This window comes from Battus philenor, unplaced genomic scaffold (assembly GCF_028537555.1).
Source record: "Battus philenor isolate CCGP_79_NKW_IND1 unplaced genomic scaffold, ilBatPhil1.0.hap1 SCAF_4, whole genome shotgun sequence".
NCBI lineage: Eukaryota > Metazoa > Arthropoda > Insecta > Lepidoptera > Papilionidae > Battus > Battus philenor.
Window position 1 is genome coordinate 6,531,387 of NW_027181704.1, and position 23,450 is coordinate 6,554,836.

At 33.8% G+C, this 23,450-nt stretch overlaps 2 protein-coding genes across 2 annotated transcripts in view; one reads left to right on the forward strand and one right to left on the reverse strand.

The window, feature by feature from the left end:
• On the forward strand, positions 1-21,398 carry nompB (intraflagellar transport protein 88-like protein nompB). The gene is made up of 21 exons (XM_068771486.1): positions 1-210; positions 1,483-1,622; positions 2,572-2,698; positions 4,071-4,175; positions 4,260-4,373; positions 4,444-4,547; positions 6,052-6,161; positions 6,883-7,001; positions 7,326-7,477; positions 7,738-7,740; positions 8,192-8,432; positions 9,292-9,505; positions 10,070-10,250; positions 11,359-11,461; positions 12,483-12,596; positions 13,646-13,754; positions 14,373-14,480; positions 15,710-15,772; positions 17,703-17,775; positions 19,858-19,973; positions 20,939-21,398. Exons 1-20 carry the CDS (start codon positions 1-3, stop codon positions 19,970-19,972), a joined length of 2,505 nt encoding a protein of 834 aa, XP_068627587.1. The 3' UTR covers position 19,973; positions 20,939-21,398.
• The window catches only part of Bcat (Branched chain amino acid transaminase), a 14,490-nt gene continuing 11,955 nt past the window's right edge, over positions 20,916-23,450 (reverse strand). Inside the window, exon 8 of the mRNA XM_068771487.1 lies at positions 20,916-21,376. Coding sequence (XP_068627588.1) covers positions 21,191-21,376 — 186 coding nt within the window. The 3' untranslated portion in view covers positions 20,916-21,190. The remainder of the gene's footprint in view (positions 21,377-23,450) is intronic.

Below are 23,450 nucleotides of genomic sequence, written 5' to 3' on the forward strand. Positions count from 1 at the left end.
ATGCTAGGATTGCGTCATAGCGCTTCCCGCCACGGTACTGGTGTGAACCGTACCTCTGGGGTTTTAGATGATGAAGACGATTTGTATAGTGGATTTAACGATGTCTCCCCGGCTTTGGATACCCGAACGCTTCGTGAAGACCAAGCTTTTCAGGAAGCAGTCCGGACGGCTGGCATCGGCAGGCAATTACCTAGTCGCATGGGTACTGGAGTAAGTATCCTAATCTATCGATAACTGATTTCCATCCAAGTACTGACTCGTCGTGATATCTTTGGAACCTTCAGGTTTCGAAACTTGATATTTACTAGAAATATTCTTTTCCCAGGTTAGAAGTCAACTCAGAACCTCGGTTTTTATTACTTAACGCTTACTTTGCGAACTCAATAGATGCCCTCTACTTCCTTGGTCGGTAAGGTAGTTGATGGTGTATTTATTATTTTAACACAGATTGCAGACTACCTCAATTACCAACTAAAGTAAAGAGGGTTTCATTAAGTTCGCGAAGCAGGCGGGAACAGCAAGTATGAATGTTCGGTGAATCCGAAAATCATGAAACAAATATTTCTTCGTTTTCTTGTTCTTCCTTATATTTGTATAGAATATCAAATTTGATTGAGGAAAATGTTACATAATTTAAATATTTATAGTATATAAATTTTAATCACATAGCAGTTTTTTTATGACGCCTTGCTATCGCTATCATAAAAGATAAAGACCTGTATATTCCTTTTATTATATATTAGCATCTATTGCATTGTTCTTATTACCTTTGCAGTTTTGTTTTCTACCTGGTTCAGACCCATGTAGATTTGAGAACTAACTTACACAGACCATGGTACTATGTCACATTTAGCACGAAGTACATTTAATCAGAATTGAGACGATATAAAGTATATTCTTTAAATCGTCCGATTTCGATTGTCATGCAATGCACATAATATTAAAAATTACCTGCACTCTGTTTTTTATATAAACTTATTCATTATTACATCCATTGATAAACCTTCCGCCGTAAAGAATGTTTCCTTAAAATTCGTTTCTTCGATATTGACAAATGACACATTTCGTGTTAAAATTGTCGAACTAATTATTATTATATTAATTATTTTTACATTATTATTTACTATTATTATATTAATTATTATTGTACTTACTACAACGCATTACTTTTTGAGATTGACATATTTTTAAGTAATTTGATTATGTGTAAGCATAAATAAGCAAAGAATAAGTAAGAATGGCAAAGCTTTGGTATATAAATGGCCTCTCTGAATGTATTAGTCCGTCGACTTTATAACACTACAGGCGCTTCGTTAGCGGAAATTAGGTGCAAAATCTACGCTCCAAAATTATTCCGCCTCCTGGTTGTTAGCGGTTTGTTTACGTTATCTGCTAGCCGGTACTCGACAGACAAAAGGTTAAGAATTTTAATATTGTACAACTATTTGTTACCTTTTAATTATTTACTTTACTATATGGCAGATATTAGGGCTAGGTACCGGCAGAATACGTGGTTCGTCCCGGGCGGGCACCGCAGCGCGGCCTATGACAGCTCTCCGGGCTGCGGGATACACGTCCGCCACTAGAGATGCGCCTCTAAAAGACGATCGCAGAGAAGACAGGTAATTATCATTTCACCGGTTATTATTAAATAATGACTGCCATACAAATGTCACTGCTGTATACAATAAGTACTTTGTCTATACATATATACATATATATATATGGTCGCATACATATGCGTAGTCAGTCTTTAAACACTTCCTTATTTTTTTAAATTATTTTACATAATAGGTTTAAATGTCGGCCTCTATTGAAACATTCTATAAGACTGTGCAGTCATCGCTGTAAGCACCATATACAAATCAATTTCGGTCATTGCTTTTCTTAAGGATGTTTTCAAGCTCCCCTCTTTATAAGGTATAGCTCACACTTTAGTCTCCAAAACGTATGATCATCATCATCATGTATGATAAAATCAATACTTTGAAGTTCAATCCGAGCCTTGTCTACCGCGTCAGAGTCCTGCTAAAATACCTATGGTGGTCCTCAAAAGGACTAGTTAGAAAGCCTGCATCCTGCGTCAGAGACATTCTCAAATGATACAACTTCAATATAGAACTAATCTTCAAATAGTAACTGTAAAAATATTCTGACCGTTAAATTGGAGTGTTTGGGCATTAAACCTGTTTTGTAATAACCAAGATAATGGGTAGGATGGAAATTTATTGTTTTTAAACAGGTTTTCGATAGCCTAAACAATAACGCGATAAACTTTATTAGAACTCAATTTCATCAATGAAATCACAGTAATAAGTTATAACAAATATTTCAAATGGCTCTGTTTAATTTTTTGATTGTTTTTGTTCTTGTACAAAATCATGTTGATTTTACAATTAGTCCATTAAAGGTTAATTCCCAAAAATTATTGTTACATTATAAAGTTTTAAAATCTTATGAATCGAAAATGATGTACTAACCTGCGTATATATCTAAAAATAGCATAAATAATTTTGACATATATAGTGATAAACGAAACTTTTATAATTATATACCAAACTTAAATTTAAGCATTGAAGACAAAATTAAGCAAATGGAGTTACGGATAATGACATTGGTGGAAGAATCATGCATGCTGAGTGCTAAACGTGATGCCGACGATGACACGTCAACTAAGAGGGAGTACGATCTAGGGCAGGTAAGGATGTTAAATTAATAAGGCCTTGGATATTGTTTCGCGTCGCATGTATGTCCTGGTCCCGCGGTGGCGTGAATGCTAATTTTGCTTGAGTTTTCATGATAACGGGTCGCTCTATCTCTATCTCCAAAGATGTTGAGTCGATAGGCCACTGACGTTGAAACTACGGTAGTATGGGTAGGGATTGTGCCGGTAGAAAACCGGAATTAACCTTTCCATTGCTCCGGAATTCCGGAACGGGTTATTTCATGCAGGAATTTTGCACTTAACAAAAAAAGGTAACGATGTAATTTGAATGAAATTTGCGGATGGTATTTTATGGTCATTAATGTTTTTACTGTTAGTATATGCGCCTCCTCTGAGATGCTATACGGGATGTAAAGCTAAAAGTACTCTGCGGCCTTCGGTGACCACTACTAACAAACGAAAATTGCGGTTAAATTCTCCTATCTCTAAATACACATATATAAATAATTATTATAAAAATTATAAAACTTTGAAATATAATATCACGTAGGTAACAAATTATTTTGTTATTGACTTATATTTTTACAATACCTAAATATACAAGTCGTGGATTTATATTCATTCTACAGTCGCCTGATTCTAAATAGCAATGCATAAGCATAACTATATTTCAGCTTAAGGATGCCGTATTCATAGTCTGTTCGCGTTAAGAATATCTCATCATTATTCCCAGGCCTAGCCACGCCCCTTCACCATTCATATAGTTTCTAATTAAAAAGTCAAGTTTATAGTGACCAGTAGGAAGTATTTTTAAACCTAACAGTTAATTAGGTAATGTTAGTCCTCTGAATTTTTAACGTGAACAAACTGAGGAAAAATTACAGCTGTTACATATCTTGTCACAAGTACACAAAGGAGAGTGATATTGGGACGAATTTCATAACGACTAACTGTAGTTACCCTTACGCTTCGCGAGGCCCGCACTGCCTTTTGAGGGTTTAATTTCATAAAATGTATTTTTGGTAGTTTTTATATGCCAAAATATTTTTAATGAACGCTCCCTCAACCTGAGGATTGCAGGTGGAATTACGTAAAATCCATTCCTTTACTCGGCTATTCGAATATTCTGACAAATTTTAAATCTCTAAGCCTTGTGGTTTAAGAAATATCGTAATGAGTTACTGTAAAGGTGGAAATTTCATATGTACAGGTGATTCATATGTAGGTGTAAAAGTTTTAAAGGGGTATTCACCCCTTCAAAACTTTTAACGTTTAGTTCATTTTCTGCCAATAGTATCATCATCGATTTCTATCAATAGTTTCCGAAATATAAAATAACGTGATGATAATACAGTAAGATAAGAAAAAGCTGACATAACTGTAAAACATTTTTATCATATTTTAGGCTTTGTCAAAAGCACAGGAGGCTTCCGCCTTGGAGCGCCAGTTGATTCGAATGCAGGAACAAGCCAATATGGGAGACTCCCATAACTTGGATCTTACATTCGCAGTAAGATCTTTATTTACATATTTTTATCAGTTTTTATCATTAAGTATTTCCGAAATTATATTAGTAATTAATGTAATGTTTAAGGTTTTATGTAATCTGGCCGGACAATATGCTCTTAATGAAATGTACACTGAAGCTCTTAACACATATCAGTTGCTTACAAGAAATAAGCTGTTTCCTCACGCTAATCGACTTAAGGTAAAGTTATTATCAAATAAATTTTCAATTCACTAAAAATAAGTTTTTAATATAATAGTTTACGTTTTAGGTGAACATGGGAAACATTTATTTCAAAATGGGCGAACATCCAAAAGCACTAAAACTGTACAGAATGGCGTTAGATCAGACGCCAACTGCGGAAAAAGATTTAAGGTACTAAATGATTTGTTGAGCAGTGATAACCTAGTGGTAGCGGACTGAGACTCGCGAACATAGGGTATCGCGGGTTCTATTTCCCGCATACAATCTTATATTATTCACACTTTATGTATTTATTATATAGAATTCCAAACGCTCACAAACAAGATTCCAGACGATGGGCGGCAGTGTCCTCTGCGTGCCATAATACAACACTGAGATGGCCAACTCACCAGCCAAGCGTTGCGATTTTGGTATATCCTACATAGATATCTTCGGTGAAGGCTGTTACCCTACAGTAAGCATCTATGGGCTGTAACCACGAGAGATTTCTAGGAGCGTTGTTCTTTATTTCTTAACTGACACATTGTTTACCTGTTAGCTATATAGTTAACTAGCTCTCTAGCTATATAGCTAACAGGTAAACAATGGCTAGCTAGTATAGCTTCACCGGTTTGAAGAGGCAGAGAGAAGAGAGAAGTTCTAATTTAAAGTAGTCAAAAGTTCTAATTTTAATGACAATAGTAATAATATATCTATTGCAGATCTATAAAAGACAATAAATTCAGATAATAATAAAATAGTAAGAACTGAAACACTAGTTATGTATATACAATTATAATAAATAAACCAATCGAAGTAGCTTCATAATAAATATACTATATTATCTCCGTCTAGAGCCTCGGCTCGAATCGTTATATTATTTGTATAGATGACAAGCTCTGAAGTCACCTAAGTAAATACTTAATAGCTAGAGTAGCTTGATTCGATAGACTTCGAGAACGTTCCGATTCGCGGGTACCCAAGAAGCCGAACCTCAATACGATCGCTTGCTCTTATCGAATTATAGCGATTTTTTTTTACAAAACTATGAATAGGCAATTATTTCTTGTTTTAAATCTATTTTCTTCAAATCTTTTAGCAAATTGTTAAATAAGATCCGTGTTGAAATCAAATAACAGTGACATGCCTCAAAGAAACTTTGTTCAATTGAATAAATGAATTGGAATTTTTTTATTTATATTCCAGGAACAAATAAAAACATTCAAGCGCTGGAAATGCGTCATTTTTTTTATGGATACTTTACTTAGAAATCTATTGGTATAATATTAGAGAGACTGGAAAGTAATGCCGTTTTCTTAAGTTAAATTCACACAACTAAATTTTTAACAAATTTTTATTTCTCATCAACAATATATTCACCTTCATTATCATCAACCTTTTGTCATGTAGTATACAAATTTTCGCTTTTTCAATAAGATATGTCAACAGAAACGACAGTGCAGAGAAAATAGAACTTTTTATAAAAGTTAGATTGTACAAAGCCTTCAGTTACAAGTGATTGAAATGTAACTAAGAGAATATTAGTGAGTCACGTCGTATGTCGTATGTCGTACGTTATTATTGAGTTCGTTATCAGTTTTATTGATGTGAACTGTTAGTAATTATTATTTATTTTTACGTTACTAGTCGATTCATAGACCGTAAAGCATATTGAAATACCTATATCTATTTGCAGAATGAAAGTAATGCATAACATAGGTCTTCTATTAGTCCGTATGGGAAAATTTCGAGACGCGGTCACTAATTTCCAGCACATAATGCATGAACAAGGAGACTTTCAAACAGGTATAAATTGTTAAATAAATATACTAATGCTTTTAATGCATGACAATATTAAATTTATTATCCGTTAACGTAAAATGACCATTGTTTACTAATAAGAATCTTAAATACTTAGATAATTTGCAGAACGAAAGAATTTCTAAGTAGGAAATTAGGGTAGTTACAGTATTGAAATTGAAAAGTTAAATATCATATTATTTCATATTGTTCAAAAATACTCATCTGAATGTTATTTCAAATTTTTTCAGCAATAATTAACTGCAGTTATGATACACAATCCGCAGTATTCAGTTAGATTTAAGCAAAAAATCACGAGCCTAATAACAGTTGCATTACATTACTAAGTTCTGTGAAGGAATGGGGTATCTTAAAAAATAAAAAAATTCTCAAATATCAGCCGAAACAATAAAAATTGGGGGTAAAATGGATGGATAGATATTTACCCCACCTCTGAGGTCGCGTTTAATCTACCGTCAAAGATTTAAGTAAATCTCTACTGTTTGCACTTTTTTTTAACTATTTTCATGTAGTTGTGTGTTTATGATTTTTATAATATTAATGTAAAATATTTACGTCAGATTTTATTGGTTTATTATATATTGTTTGAATTTTGTTACTAATAATTCGTAAAGAAAAACGTGTATGCATAAATAAGGTGTTATTAATTACAATGGTTCGATCCTTAATTGTTTGTAGAGAAAGTAATAAATCTTTATTTTCACAGGACTTCATCTGGTCTTGTGTTCGGTTGCTCTAAATGATGCCGAAGCTGGTAAAGCTGCTTTCCATGCAATGCTAGACGTGGAGCCCAGTACTTGTCACCAGGACATACCTGTCGATGACGTGTGTATTTCTGTATTTTGTAACTGAATAATATTCATATCCGTCCCAAATATTAACATTTTCTTAATAATATGAATATAACTTTCAAAGTAGATGTATAATAAAGTGATTATTTATTTCACTATCAAGAACAATGTGAAAAATTTCAAGTGAAGTAATAGTGTCGTACAACTTCGTAAAATGATAAAATTTTACATTCTACAAAATAGATAAATGGGGAAGGGCCATTCTGAGTAAAGAAAGTGTATTTCAGCTTGGCCTTTTGGTCTTTTAACTGCAATAATTGAATTACTGTTTCCTCTGGAGTTTTCTTAACTGCTATAGGAAAATGACGCGTACGAATGCGTGTTGCGTGACGTAGTGCGTGGAGACCGGTTGTCGCGGTGGTCTCGGCACGCGGCCGAACACGCGGAGCGGTGCCTTGCGCTCGCGGCTGCAGCGCTTGCTGGACCCAACGCAAGGGATGACGATGCCAGGTCATTAACCTCCATAAGAATAAAAAGATATAGATAAATACTCGTTTTTTACAATAAACCCAATCGAGAGCGGGCTTATTCTATAATAATATTAACACAACAGTGTAATGTTTAGAACACATCGGTCTTTTGCAAATAGATTTAATGGTGGTTTAAGAACAAAGTACTTTAGAAGTTTGTTTTGTCAAAAATTACATGGCTATTTATATACGAGAATGATATAGGGTTCCAACAGTCAAAGGGCGTATGAAAGTCCGTAGCGGGTGTGTTACCGAAGGCGAGAGACATGTCAACAAGACGATTGTTCTCTCTCCGCTCAAAGCGAGCTTTCGGTCGAAGCAAACAGGTTACCATTTGTTAGGTTAGGTTAGGTTAGGTGAAGTGGTGTTGAAACTATCAAATTGATTCCATTTATATGGGTTGCTATATACTCCATGTGTCTGACGTATGTCGGATAATAAGCCTTGGTAGTTTATAATAAATCTAATATCATAACATTATTTTGGTAACTGCATTCCCAATTCTACATAGTTTCGGAAAACTTTTTATCCGTTTAAGCAGCAATACAATATTTTCGGAGATTAACAAAATAGTTCTCTCTAGAGATAGCTCAAACAAAAAAAAAATAATACTACTAGCTTCTATTAAAAGTGTGTCTTCAATAACAAAGATTGAATAATAACAATTACACTTTTGTAATGTGTTGTTCCGTAGTGCATCATGGTGCGCAGAAGCTCTGCGCGGGTACTCTGGCGGCAGCGCGGGCGCGCGGCTGGAGTTGGGCGGTGCGCTAGCGTCGCTACGGGGGGCGGTGGCGCCGGGCGGATGGGGGGGCTCCGCCCTGTCGGCAGGCGGGCGCGTGCTGCAGCGTCTGAAGGCAGTCTCCCGAGCGCACCACGAGGACAGAGTGCTGCGCGCTGAGGCCGCCGCTGACGCCGCCTTTGTTGCTTATGCGGTATTTATATATTTAGCTTATACTTCAACTTCTATTTAAAGGTTTACGACGATAGATGTGCTTATTAAGAATATCTTAAACAATTAAAGTTATAAACACGTACTCGTAAATACATGGAAATAAATCATTCACTGTAGTACTGTAGTGTAAAGACATGACTTTTCCTTTCTATCGTCTCGAGCTATATATAACGCAAGCAGCTAATGGGGAGGACACTTCAAATTTGTTTCCTGGGCCTGCCTACCGCTGTTAATATTATTTATTTGCTTATATCATCCTATTTATAGTGACCACTCGTGTATTTCACGGAAGAACTGGAAGAGTCCATTTTGATAGCAACTAGAATCAATTCGAGCTTCCCTATTATGTCATCTTTTAATTTAAAATTAAGTTGCTAAGGTTGCAAACGTACCCTGATCTCTGTCATTCATCTCTGTCAAAGTCTATACAACAATTTCAGTCAGAAGTGACCACTTTCTCAGATAATTGCCTATATAGAAGTGTCTACTTTTGGAGCTTAGTTATAAAGCTTATCTTTATACGTATGTGTGTTGTGTACATGTAATATGACCAAAAAAAAACTAATGCACGAATTAAAAAAATCGCGCAAGCAGCAAGCAAGCCGCCGTACCACACAATTCATAATATATACTAGTCGTGTAACCGTTGATTCTTATTAGTTAATTAATACCAATACTAGTAACGACTCCCTTTATTTGCGAATACCCGTGTTTAATAATACTACTAGCGCCATCTATCGGCGACGTTTGAAGTAGCAGCGTTTATCATTTAGGAGTGTAGAGAATGAGTGGTCCCTGTTTCTGGTTAACCAATTTGTATGTTTTGTGCCCCGTTTTAGTTGGGCAAGTTTTCTGAAGCTAAATCTCTGAGCGAAGCTGCCTCTCGCGATGATCCGTATTCATGTGCGGCGCGTGTGTCCGGTGCCTTGGCCGATCTATCAGCGGCTGGATCGGACCCCAACAACTTGCCGGATATCGCCGGTGATGTTGCACGGCGTCTCCTCGCCGCCAGTCATCTTGATCCTGCTGATCTTGTAGCTACGCACGATTTAGGTATTTACCATAATATACCAGTTGATCCATCATACATTGAATTCGTGTTAAAGTTGTTGGCCTGTCGCAGTCAAAAAACCCTTATAAATAAAACTTGTTTGATAGTGATTACTTTAATAAATATTGAAATGGCTCGGAGGCGAACACATTATTCCCAAGGGTGCTCTCTTCTATGAAGTCATTTACAGTGTAGTGTCCATGTGCAGCACACAAACGTTCTTTGACTTTAGCAATAGAATGTATCCGTGGATTTACTGGGATCCTATTGTAAAAGACATTGTTCCTGGAAAGATTTGATAAGTCCCTGAAGTCGTCTTGTTACAAATAATTAATGTTCGCTTCTGGCATTTGTATTGTATATATCACAGTTTCTGGGAAAATCGTTAATGTTTTTTGTTATCAAAGAGTATGTTTTAATGCAGGTATTGAGAAGCTACAGGCAATTTTTAATAACATTTTTTTAAATTTCCAACTGTAGGCGTGTATATCATCTGTACAATCTTTGTCTTGTGTTGGAGATAACATACATTTTGTATTTAATTAAAGCTAATTAGGTGTTGTTAGCTCTATGCATGGAGTTGAGCGGCGAGGCAGGGAGCGCTGCAGCGCGTTGGCAGCTGGTGCGCGGTGCCTCGGGCGCTGGCGGTACACTGCGCGCGCTGGCAGCGGCTGGGCTTGCCCGCCTTTCACACGCCTCCGCCGCCGACCCATCCGACCCCTCTGCACCCTCCGCCGCCGATCACTGGTTCACATTGCTTTGTTTATAGCTTAGTGTTATATACAGAGTTATTGGTGATAAGTGTAAAAGCTTTGCTCATTTACTATCCAATAATGTATAGTATCTTAATGAATATCACATGAGCAAGCTAAAGGCTTTCACGCTGTGAGAGATCCAGGATACCACATCCACACACCACATCTAAATTACCAAGAATATTAAGAAATGTAAACAATTTATCGGAATAATAAGGTTTTATTATAACGTATTGTACACCCTATATACAAATCATTTCGATAAAAAACATATACTTAGAAAAGGTGTTTTCAAAATTTAGATTACTATATATTAAAATGTCTATTCGTGTGGCGACCGCAACGGGGTTCCGGCGGTCCCGCGTAGGCTCACACAAGGTTGATCGACACAGCGCGAGAAGTCGCTGCAACAGAGTAAAACTAGTTACCGCAGTTATCTTTGGTGGATGCCTTTTAGTGGGCGTCTATCGACTGACATGATGGTGAAGTTTTTTATACTGTTCCATTTTTACATTTTTAGCACTTGGCCACCTATATACAAATGCCAAGGAGCCAGAAAAAATTATTAGTGATAGGGGAGGTAATTTCTCTGCATTAAATGGAGTTACCACCGGATGCTAGTTCCTTAGCATTGTGGGATATTTTTTTGACTTTTTTCTATGTCCTAGTTTATTTGATTTAATTCTGTCGTATCAACGTAACAGACTCTAAGAATATCTTACAACCTACCAGCAAGCTTTTTCAAGTGCCTATTGCCTCTTCGTAGATGTAGCAAGTTTTGATCAGGGAAGGTCATTTGAAATGCCTTTAAGTAAAATTTTATCAATGTTGGTATTCACTACAATTTCAACATTTTAAATAGTTTATTTATGGGAGATTTGAAGACAGACGAGATTATATGGATAGTAACTGATTTTTGTAAAAGGAAATATCATTTTATTTTGTTTGTACAAAAAAAAATTAAGAAGAACCTTCTTTATCAAATTTACCGGTAACCTTTGTAAAATTGATGTCGACTAAACTTGACCCAAAGGGACTGAATAAGTAATATATAATATTCAAGTGACATCACCGAATTTTACCGCTTGCTTGTGTTGTAGGTACAGCATGATAGGCAGCTGGGACGCCGGGGTGACATGCGCGCTCGCCCAGTTGCACAGTGAACTGGGCGACTCGCAGACAGCCAAACATCATTATCAAGACGTAAGGTTTTTTTTTTTTTAATTCACGAGTACCTTAACAGGAGTGTTTTGTTACCTACATCTGTTTAAATAGTTTCTTATACAATATCTATAGTAGTATAATACGCCCAGTTTCCGAAAGGTCAATAAGTTCTGATTTTCAAATAATCTCTTGTTATATTAATTAAAATTATTTGAATTGCTACAACGCTGAATCATAATATTAATTTTGGTTTGTTATTAATTACCGATTGAAAAACGATAGAGTTTAGTAGTTTACCTAACACTTTTTTTTGATCAAAAAAACGTATAATGATCAACCGTTGTATGTACATTTTTTTTGTACCATATAAGGTCGTAATTTTTTTACTATTCCAATGAATTAAATTTTAAAGCATACCTTAAAAATATAAAGCGGCACAATTTATAAATTTAAAATTTTCACTGTCTAAGAATTTTTTCGCGTCATATGGCTTACAATGCTTAAGTAGTACAATAATCAATCCTCGCCAACATTTTTATATCGACAGCGACTTGGCGAAGTCGTTAATAATCGATGATGATCTTTTTCATAAGAAAAGGATAGCTATAAGAAAATATCTGTTCTGAAATCAAAATGTATAATCATTTCCCTTGAACGAACCTTTTACTAACCCAAAGCAGGCCAAAAGAAGTATAACGGATGGTAATTTTTAAAGTGTTACTTGCTTGCTGCTTTCTTTATTTCAGTTGGACCTCATTGGCAAGCTCAAAGTCTCTCAATGAGCCATGCAGAGGGCTATGCTCGGGATATCTCTTCGAGATCAGATCAGGAATGAGGAGATCCAAAGTCAAAGTTTTGCAGTGTGAACTAAAGACTGGCAGGCACAGCCTAGGATGTCCACGCATAAAGTGTGCGTAGAGTGGGATGTGACTCGATGTCGGCTGTGTGACGGAGGCCTGTGTCTATCAATGGATGTCTTACGGCGGAAATGATGATGATTATCTTAGAAACTGTTAACATTGGAATGTCCTATTATAAAGAAGAGTTAATAAATCCTTAGGTAGAAGCAGTATGGCCGTGCGAGTTGTCGGCGCTTCAGTGGCTGGCAAACGAAGCGGGGCCCGAGGAAGCAATTCGCTACTATCGGCGAGCAGCTAGGCTGCAACCAACTAATGTAAGGCTCATAGTTACATTTAAAGCTTAGATTGCATTTAAAATACTTTTCATAGTGTCGAGTTTTTTTTCGTGTTATTGATAAATGCTGTTTGTCTGTTGACATTAACTGGTCCACCGTGTTCTATGTGGTAAAAAGTTCGAGGCGCCTAGCCTATATCACTTTGTGTTATATAAGAAGAATGCCAGAAAAGTACAGTTTGATAGAAACAGGAATCAAATTGAGCTTTCTTATAATCAATATTAGTTCTGGTTGAGGAGTTTGCGAAGCTCTCTCTCATAGACGGACGTTACGTGGAGTGACTAGACTCAAGGGCAAGTGGGGAAGTCCGAGTAGATTGTCTTTCTAAACGCTTTTCGAGAATCTCTAGAAGACAAACTCGGCTTAATCGGTAGTTATTGTCTTATTAAAAGGCACATCCGATAAACACTATTGAATAAATATTATTTTTTAAACATAATATTAATTAAATAACTTTTATTTGAACATGATATTGTTAAAAATTATAGACCAGAAGCCTATTTAATAAAAAAAGATAAATAAAACACAAACTTAGCTTCCGCTCGCAACCGTTCCTAATTCTCGAAAGTCTGGACTATATCTGGTTGATGTTAGATGCCATAAGCTGTTCCAGCTTTAAGTCGAACATAGGGCTCATTAATCTAGAATCTGTGAGCTCCGAGTCCGTGAATGTCCCTTCTTACACTAAACCACTTCTCTTATAATGTTATTAATCTCTTATAATGTAATTTATAATGTTCAGATTAATGAAGCCTAAAATGTCTGGAGTTTATATGTAAAGACATAATTCCAAACAGACACATTTAATCTCTGGTACAACTTACATTAAGCGAATTTGCTTTTATTAATTAAAAATTACAGGAACGACTCCATCTTATCTGTTGGTTATTAGAAGAGATTAATCTGACTGATAAGGTGTGCTCATAAGATTTCCTGTGTGTACTTGTACAAATTGTACTATTTATTTTCTGTCCGTAATGCAAATCATATTAAAATGTTTGCTCCATTGATTATCTTTATTTTTATAGCCGCAATGGGGTCTTCTAATAGGAGGATGCTTGCGCTCATGTGGCAAATACCAAGAAGCCCTGTCGCTGTATAAGAAGCTCAACACAAGGTTCCCTGACAACGTGCAATGTTAGTGCTTATGAATGTTTCTCTTAGTATTTATCTCCTTTAAATTTATTTGTTTAAATTCCATTACTTGTTATACAATGTATAAAGGTCAACGGTGAATTAAATGCCGAATACATTTTCTTTTATTAATTAATGAAAGTAGGTGAAATAAATATTTTATTTCACCTACATTCATCATATTTTTATCTCCAGTCCGTAATTGAATACATTGTTCACGTCTCAATTTGTTAGACCTTTTAAAGATTTTTAAAAATTTATTGTCTTATCTATAAAAGATAATATAGTCGTATTATTGTTACGACTATTATTGCACATTCACATTTACATATAAAACAGTCGCGTTGGTTATACTATTTAATTTTAATTTTGTTTAAATCGAAGAAATGCTTTTTCAATATGATTACGATGGAACGATGTTCACCGAGTCAAATATCGGAATAACATAGTTAATGAAAATTCTATATGAACTAACATACACGACTCGCATAAGTGACTACGGTATTATATAGTACACAGGTTTTTCTTCTTATAAATTAATATTATATTATTATTATTTATATTTATATTACTATTTATACATATAAATTATGTGTTTTTTTTCATTACTATACCTTGCAGGTTTGAAACTGATAGTGAAGTTGTGTGGTGATCAGGGGCTTTCAGAGACTGCGGCTTGGGCTAGAGAACTGCAGAGGGCACAGGCTAGAGTCAAGCAACAGGAACGAGGTTATATTGTCTTGAAAATCTTAATACTGTTATATGTGCTAGCTTTACATATTTATATCTTACCAGAACCTACAAAGTAGTAAGTTATTGTTTAACATTTTCAAACAAATAAATAGAGAATAATTTATGCACCTTATAGTTTGCACTATGAACCAATACAATACATATCTAGGGACCTAATAAGGCTGTGACCAGTTGAAGGCATTCTTTCGAGCGCAACGGTTATGTCCACCTATTTCATTGGTTAAAGGGTCGTATCCAGGCCAGCGGACATTTTTAATTCACTGCATTTTTAACGCGAATGAGCCATAGTGTTCTGATCTAATTTCACAAAAAGGCGAAGTTGTACTACTTTTCGAAGAAGTCTTGTTTTTCCTTTTTACTACAGTTACTTCACAGGTAGTTTATAAACAAGATACTTTGTAAAAAGTTTAACACTACAAGATTGAATAAATATATGGTAACTAAGCTCACTAATTGTAAATAATAAAAATAATATTTTTATTGTTATTTTGGAGATCCCTTAAATCATTTAGCAAGAACAAATTGTCTTGTCAACTTCGAATAACATTATTATAAATTTAAAAATATTTTTCTAAAATAAAAATACAGTAAAGAATAATTTTTATAAATCTATCTCGTATTATAACCATTCATGTTAAGTGATTCACTTAAATGTGGAACTGAATGCCAAAATTATCTTTTGTATATTTCAAGACGACAAAAATTGAAAGAATTTATCTTGATGTTATATTTTTATACAAAATCATTTTTTTATACAACATCCTCATTGATTGACCTCTTTTCTTCAACAAATTTTCCTTAAAGCTCCATACTTCAATAAACAATCAATGAACACATTCCATATTTTATTGTTACAGACAAATTATTACAAAATTTTTATTTTTCTCCTGTGCTTCTTATTTATACAACAAATATTTCAAGTTCTCTAAGTAATAAGTAATAGTAAGCTTCACATATTTCAAAGTAATTTGATAATATATACGTGGAAAGTATGTAAATTGTTTTTTTAATACATATAAATCGCCCAAAGATTTGTAAAGCTTTAGTTAATAAAGGGTTTCTACTATATATAGGCCATTTTTCATGGATTAGTTGAAGGATATAAATTTTATGTAACTGTTTGATACCATTAAAATAAAAATAAATAAATTGTACTTTTAATTGTAATTAATAATAAACTAAATAAATTCGTTCATATAAAACAGCTGCGGCTTCTGCCGAGAGCGGTTCATCCGGCACAAGCCGGTCACCTTTAGATCTCATAAGAGGTAAGTAATGTTTAACTTAACCCACATAACCTTAGTTATCGCAATGTCAAGTTTATCGAGTTATAAGAACTTACGGAGTTAATGTTATGATTAGTATTTTTATTTAATTCGAATTAATTCGAAATTCTAAAATACCTTATTGTTACAAAAATATCTTAAACATTTATTAAATTATTCCTTTACTTTCCAGTTTTAATTTCAAAGAAACACAAGTGTCAATAAAGACACCCCTCAAAATAAAGCTAACTCAGTCGTGTTTTTCTTGTAATCGCTTTCACAAAAGTTCTTATTACGCTTATTACAGATATGTAAAGCTGTATAATCACTAGTCCTTTAAAATGTAGTAAGATGTATTTACTAGTTGATTCACTTTTAAAACTTGTATGAAAATTAGTAAAGTTTATTTTAAAACACACACACAATTGTCTACATCATAATTACTAATTTTAGGCTTAGAAAAAGGTATAACGTTTACCTTTATATCTTACATGTCGCTATTTTTTACACCTGTTTTTATAACTAAACAAGGTTATGGATACAGGCGTAAAATCTTTAAAATGGTGAAACTAAAGCTTATTTGGCAGTAAAATATTTTTTTTGCTAATAATAACTTCTGACAGAACAAAATTTTCAGGGACAGATAATAAATAATAATTAATTTTAATATGTAGTCGGGTTTTGAAAACGCTTTTTACATATTACGTAGTTAATTATTTCTAAAACCTATGAAAAAAATGTTATAGAGTGTACCATACATTAAAAAACTGCAAATGAGTTATACATTAATATTTTTGAAATGTTTACATGTACTGCGAGTCATCCTGTATGTAATGTTTGTCATTGTGTTGTGGTAATTTTTACTTAACCGAACTTCTTTGAGAGTGTCTCTAAGTCAAAGATAGATACGACAAAATTATGAAAACAAAACGAACTATATCGATTTCATTGTTCTTGTTGCAAAGACCGTCATGTCACAAGTTGTACAATTAAAACCAGAAATAATCGAACTGTATATTTAACATATAGCCCCGAGATAACAATAAGCGGTGAAAACTGGAACTAACTGGTGACCCAGAAATTAATTATATCAATGATTTTACTTGTCGTACGGGACGACCTGCTGTGACCTGCGCGAAGGAATGCAAAAGGCAACACAGAAATAGAACACAAGACCTTACATTTTATAAGCAACTTCGAACCAGTTTATTATCTTACAAATAATGCAATATGCACTATTTTGTCACGTACTTGCTCACGCTTAATTTCATACACGATGTTTATTTTTCCAAGAACTTGAAAATTATGTACAGGATGTCCAATAAATCAATGTCAAGTCGAAAGTGGCCGATTTGGTAGGTAGTAGTAATTCCAAAAATTGTATTATTTTAAAATCTATTGCTATTCAAAAAGCAAGAGAATTGTGTGACCCCGTCTTCAATTACTATGAATACAATATTCACTGCCTTTCTTTTATCTCATTAGCGTTAGTAGAAGCATTGGTAGATGGGGTGACAATTATGTAGTAGTAGTATTAGTAGTATTCGCGTTAAGAAAATAGTGATTCAACGCTATCACTCAACTTATCGACGTCTCTTGGCCAATTACATCACAGTAACTTAGAAAGTCTCTTTTAGAATGCATTGACGTGTATTTTGTCAATTTTAAAGCGACGATGAATAAAATAGAAACTCATCTCTGTTTCCTTAAAGTATACAGTATAAAAGTAAAAAATCTACTTATATACAAAAAATACGCAAATTTTTTATTTGATGCTAATAGGCGATTACAAATCTTCCTACTCATCTCGTGCTATTCGTGTTGATATAACGAATCTTATTCGCTCGGTAATTTCAGTTCAGTAATTAAAGAAATACAAGTGGTTGTATTAACGTTCAATAGTTTTATATACAACGAAACGTTTGTTCGTCAGGTGGGTCCCGTTCTGAAAGGACGGTGTCTCGGCAATCCAGCGTCGGGCGCGGGGACAGCGCAACTTCGCAGACGTGAGGAATTTCTATTAATTTCACTCTAACTTCCGTTTCAGTATGTATATATATACACACACACACACACACACACACACACACACACACAACCATATATATATATATATATATATATGTATATATATATATATACATATATATCAAATAAAGAATATAACGAACCGTGCTGTGATTACTAAGGGTGTCCTTGTGCCGATACTGTAAAGAGCCTGTAGCTCTCTATCACTTTAAACATTCTTCACTGGGCTGTAAATGTTATATAATATTAGCCAATAGCGAATTTTTTATTTTATTAAATAGTTGTTTCTTAATACAAAATAATTGGGTTGACTGGTAGAGAATACTGATAAGGCTTTAAGTCCGCCATTACACGATTCTTTAAAAGGATAAATAAGGTTCTGTTACGGTTATCTGGCCCAAAATACTTGCACCGAAATTTGTAATAAAAATCTTGTTATTACCGACTGCTAAATCAAGAGCACGAAATAGAAAAGAGATCTGTATATTGATCATAGCACGTAATATGCATGTTTTTTTAAGCTTATTGATAGGTACCGATTTAAACGTATATTAACATTAAATGAGTAATTACAATATTTTATTCTAATTCTCAAACACAATCACGAAACGTGGTTCAATATAAATTTAATTCATTTCCAGTATATTCATGCCAAATTTGGATTAAAAAAAATCAAATATAGTAACATTAATCAAAATTATTATTACTATAACATTTAATGTCTTTGTTAAATTAAGTCTAACTGCAACAAAAAGTTTGTAAATTTTATGTATTTTTTTTAATAAATCGCACCGGAAGTTACAAAATAAATGAACAGTTGTTATCATGAAAACAGGTGTTTAACCACGCCGCTTCCATCATTCCAATAATGGTAAACTTGGAAATGAAATATTTTTATTTGCGTAAACATGGTTAATTTGGTTGTTATAAACATAAGTGTCACATGTTTAGCCAGTATCGTCATGCAAAAGTAACTAGGTATTATACCTGTTTTAAAACAATTCTACTTATAACTACTAACTTTCATTACGTATTTATTCTATTCAATATCATCCAAAAAATCCTTAACAGTATAGTAGCATTTATCTTCTAACCATATCCTTAAATTATGTAAAAAAGCCTTTGTGGTAGTTTCCTTATATGCAATGGTATTTTATTATATATAATAATAGACATCAAATAGCAGTTTTTCTTATATTGTGATATTCTACCAGATGGCATCACTAATGCTGTAATATCTCTCTCTCTCTTTCAATCTGGGATTTTGATTTTGTTTAGTAAAATAACTAGGATATTTGAGTACAAATGCACATAATGTAAGTCATTGGTATTATCTAAACATAGGCTTACAAGATTCTAAGGTTCCTACGCCACAAACTGCTCTCAGACATTTTTTCTGTACAATGAAGGCTCTATCAATGTCTGTATAGTAACCTCATAGGATTATGCCATAGCATACCGCTGACATCACATATCCGTGGTACGTCTTATCTCCCGATAATAGGTTCAATTCTACTAAACCAAATAGGAATTTATTTAATTTATTACAAACATGTGTTATGTGCTCTTTCCATGAACAGTATTCGTCTAAGACGATGCCCACAAATACAGATTAGAATACATTAGGCACACGTCAATTCAATATTCTAATCTTTTTATTTAACACAAAAATTTACAGTCCCACGTCATTGGTTAATTATAAACTTAGATGTAAATGGTACATCTGTATTCATTTTTATTATACTATCGTCTTTAGATGATATTTTTATTTATTTTTCAAATACAAATGAAAGTTTAAAGTAAACGATCATTCAGTGACTATTAACTGTACATAGAGGCCATTAGAAGAAAGATTTCTTTGCGACCGTTGGCATTGTCTAAATTTCGAGCAGAAGAAATTAAACTCGGGTTAATGTATGTGGCATTAACCCGAGTTGATCGCACCAGACCTCGATTTAAATCAATCTCTTGAATATTCAACATTGAATTTTTTTTCTTTAATGAATATTTTATTATCCATTTTTACGACGACTGCGACTAAATGCGCATTTACCATTTAGAACGGAAGGCTACGTTCAAGAAAGTTCCTACCTTTTCAACCGCTCCCTCAATCGATCGGTAAGCAAGAAAACGACGGAAGAACCTGACGACGATTTACCATTGCCTCCCGAGTAGTGTGAGTGTATATTTATATAGTTTAGTTTTTGACTAGAATCACATTAATATGATAATTAAGTCGGAAGGATCTAATAACAAACAATTACGCGTTTATTTGCACTTGAGTGTGTTAGAAATGTATTCTACATTAATGAAACATTATCAACATAATAAAGTGAAAATAGTATTTAATAACGTTGTTAAAATGTTTAGGACACAGATATTTTTTTTGAGAAGCAAATAAAAGACGTTTGATTTTCATGACGTATATTTCATAAATATTTAACAATTTTTACAGATTCTTAAGACTAGAGAAGAAAATAATTTACTTTAAGATAACAAGATCGCTTAGCAGATAACGAAAAATTGTCAAAAAATTTTTAAGCCTTGTTTGTGTAACAAAATCTATCTACAAACATAACTAATGGTTGTCTACGCTTGCGGTATGATAAAAATTGACGTTTTAAAAGTTTTGGTGACATCACTAGCAAAGTTATTAGCAGTTTTATCTTAATATCACTGTAATCAAATATTCCGTCATTTAACAAAGCGAGGAGATTGATGACAAAATAACAACATATTTTTGTTCTTATGTTAATTGATAAGATCTATTTAATTTACGTATATTCATAGCGAGGAATACGTTGAGTATGCTTTTGCAAAGTATCGTGTGTTATTTCATGTAATAAATTCTGTACATAAAATACAATTTCTTTTATTTATCTAATAATTATAGGAATATCTTACAAGGAACCTTATTCTATTAACTAACAAATACACCTTGGACTGGATTACTATATAAAGTTACGTTTGTTCTCTAAGAGTCGGCGGCCGCTTTTTATTTTATACTCATATGGCTAGAGAATTAAACAAGGTCCCCATGCGTACTACCAAGTTTACTTCAGATATTTATTATTGTATTAACTTTACACATTTTTATTTTGATCAGATAGTATTGTTTGTGATAAAGATTCTTATTTGCAGACATGGCGCGCTGGCAGTGGGAAATATTCTCTTCACTCCCTGTTTACCCTATCCTTAATGATATTAATGTAGTAATATTGATGTAATCGTCAGAAACATTGTTCATATAAGAATGTTTTCCAGTCACATTTTATAGCACCATTTATAAGCGATTCTTTAATCGTATTGTTCATGGGGTCCAATTTGATCACTTGTACCACCATTCACTGTGTACCACCACATAACGTTTGTACGGAGGGTAGTGTTAAATTATTATATAACTACGGCGTACGGGTGTTCGATGTGGCCGTACTGAATCGCTAGCAAAGTGTCCTTGATCCGTTGAAACACTGGCTGGGGTTGCTTCATCGTCGGAACGTATATGTCCTGGTCAACAAAGCCAACCCGGCTGATGGGGCTGATTACGACAGCAGTGCCGGACCCGAACATTTCAAGTAGCTGCAAAGTTAAGAATTATTAACTTTTTAAAAATTGTATTTGAAATAAATAAACATTTTAATGGTTAATTAATTTTTATTTCAATTTTTATTAATCGTTTAATGAACCTATGATTTTTAATGGTTCTTCTTAAGATTTAGAGAACTTGGATGCCAACATTGTAAGGTATATGAAAATTTTTCTTCGGTCCCTTGAGAAAATCCCGAAAGAATTAAGATGCAAGTGATAATAGATAATTTCTAAAGACGTGTTTACAATTATGTACGTATATATTAACGGATGACTAACTATATCGTCTCTGCCGTAGGCGCTTACTGCCTGACCAAAAAGACCGATTGGAAGCAGCCTAAGAGATAACAATAATAAATATTTAGAACCGAGTATTCTTTACCTCGACCTTTAAAATTATATTGAAAACAATACTTTTTTTTGCAATCTATTTATTTTAATAATCTGCACGGTCTATATGAATAAAGTATACATTGTAGTACGATAATACTTTATAATTCTTAACACTCGCTTATTCCTTCTATCATTCATTTCATTATACTTATATTTCTTTTTTAAACTTTATATATAATTAGCAATAAAACTATTTAATATTCTCATGTTTAATAAACGTATTCATTATATTTTTTTACGTTTTTTGTATAAAAGTTGTTGTTAATATCACACTTACTATATAAGTGAACGTAAAACCCCGCCTCGTAACAATATTATCTTTTCTTTATACGATCACTTTGATATCCATGTACACCTTGACATGTTCAAAACAAGAATAACTTATGTATCGCATAACATACCTTTCATTATTATGTTTTTGATCAATGCGTAATAAAAGTTAAAAATAACAACAAGCTTGGGAAGGCTTGTTGTTTTTTTTATTAATGTTTTCAGATATAATATGGAAACTTAGAAAGGTCTTGTTACCAGTGATGACTTACATCACAAAAACATGGTGGCCCACTTCGAGCGTCATTGATAAGCTCACAGGGCTCGTGAGGAAACGCGTCGAGCTTTGGAGAAGGGTATGGTCGAGATATCTGGAGATCCATTTATGAACGAGAGTAACCGATATAGCGGAATAGCAGAGCAGGCTACATAGCGTGCAGAACAGATCGCCACTGGGGCTTCAAGATTCTGGAGTTGAGAAAGGGACCGGAAAACGCAGCATAAGATGCACAAGGTGGACAGACAATGAATAAGGTCGGAAAACTTTGGATAAAGTCCGCTTCCAACCGACTTTATTGGAAGTCTTTAGGGATGCTTGTGTCCAGCATTGGACATCCCACGGCTGATATTATTATATACATATTGATAATAAATAACAATAATAATATTAAGAGGCCTAAGCCATAGTTCCTCACAAAGCGTTCGAACATAGTTGAACATAGGTTCAGCGGCTTTAGCACTATATCTTCTCAATATTAGCGAAGCAGTTAAAAACCAAGTGGCATACAGCATTGTTCATGACAATTTATCGCTAGAGATTAAAAACATGCGCCTTCGTGTTGTCTTGCCTAAGGTCTAAAGGCTAAATATCCGGTGTGGGTGAAGAGAGTCGTTACCCTTTCGAAAAGAACAATAATAAAAATCGTATACAAGACATATTAATCGAAAGCGTGACGGGAAATCGGCGACTGTTGGGTCGATGACACTATGTCACTGACATTTATATAATTCCTATTTTTTATGATTTTATGTTTGTAAAATTAAGAACTTTCAATAAAAGTTAAATACAGTGAAGGCTATAAACATATTTGATCTCTTTTCTGTGAGAAATAAAACAAACATTTATCTTTCGATACGGCTTTGCTACCTGTTTTTGGGTAAGTAAAAACATTCATAAAATCATAAATGTGTATATGTACATTTAGAAATAGAAAATTTAATATATATATACATGTATGCCAATTTTCTCCGCATACTACTGGAGCGTTGGTTTTATCGAGACGAATCTAGCAATGTGCACAATAATCAAAATAATGTCATTAAAAAGTGAAAGTTAATCGAAAAATCTTTTGCGAAAACATTACATAATAGATGGAACTCATCTATAATATATAACGATGAA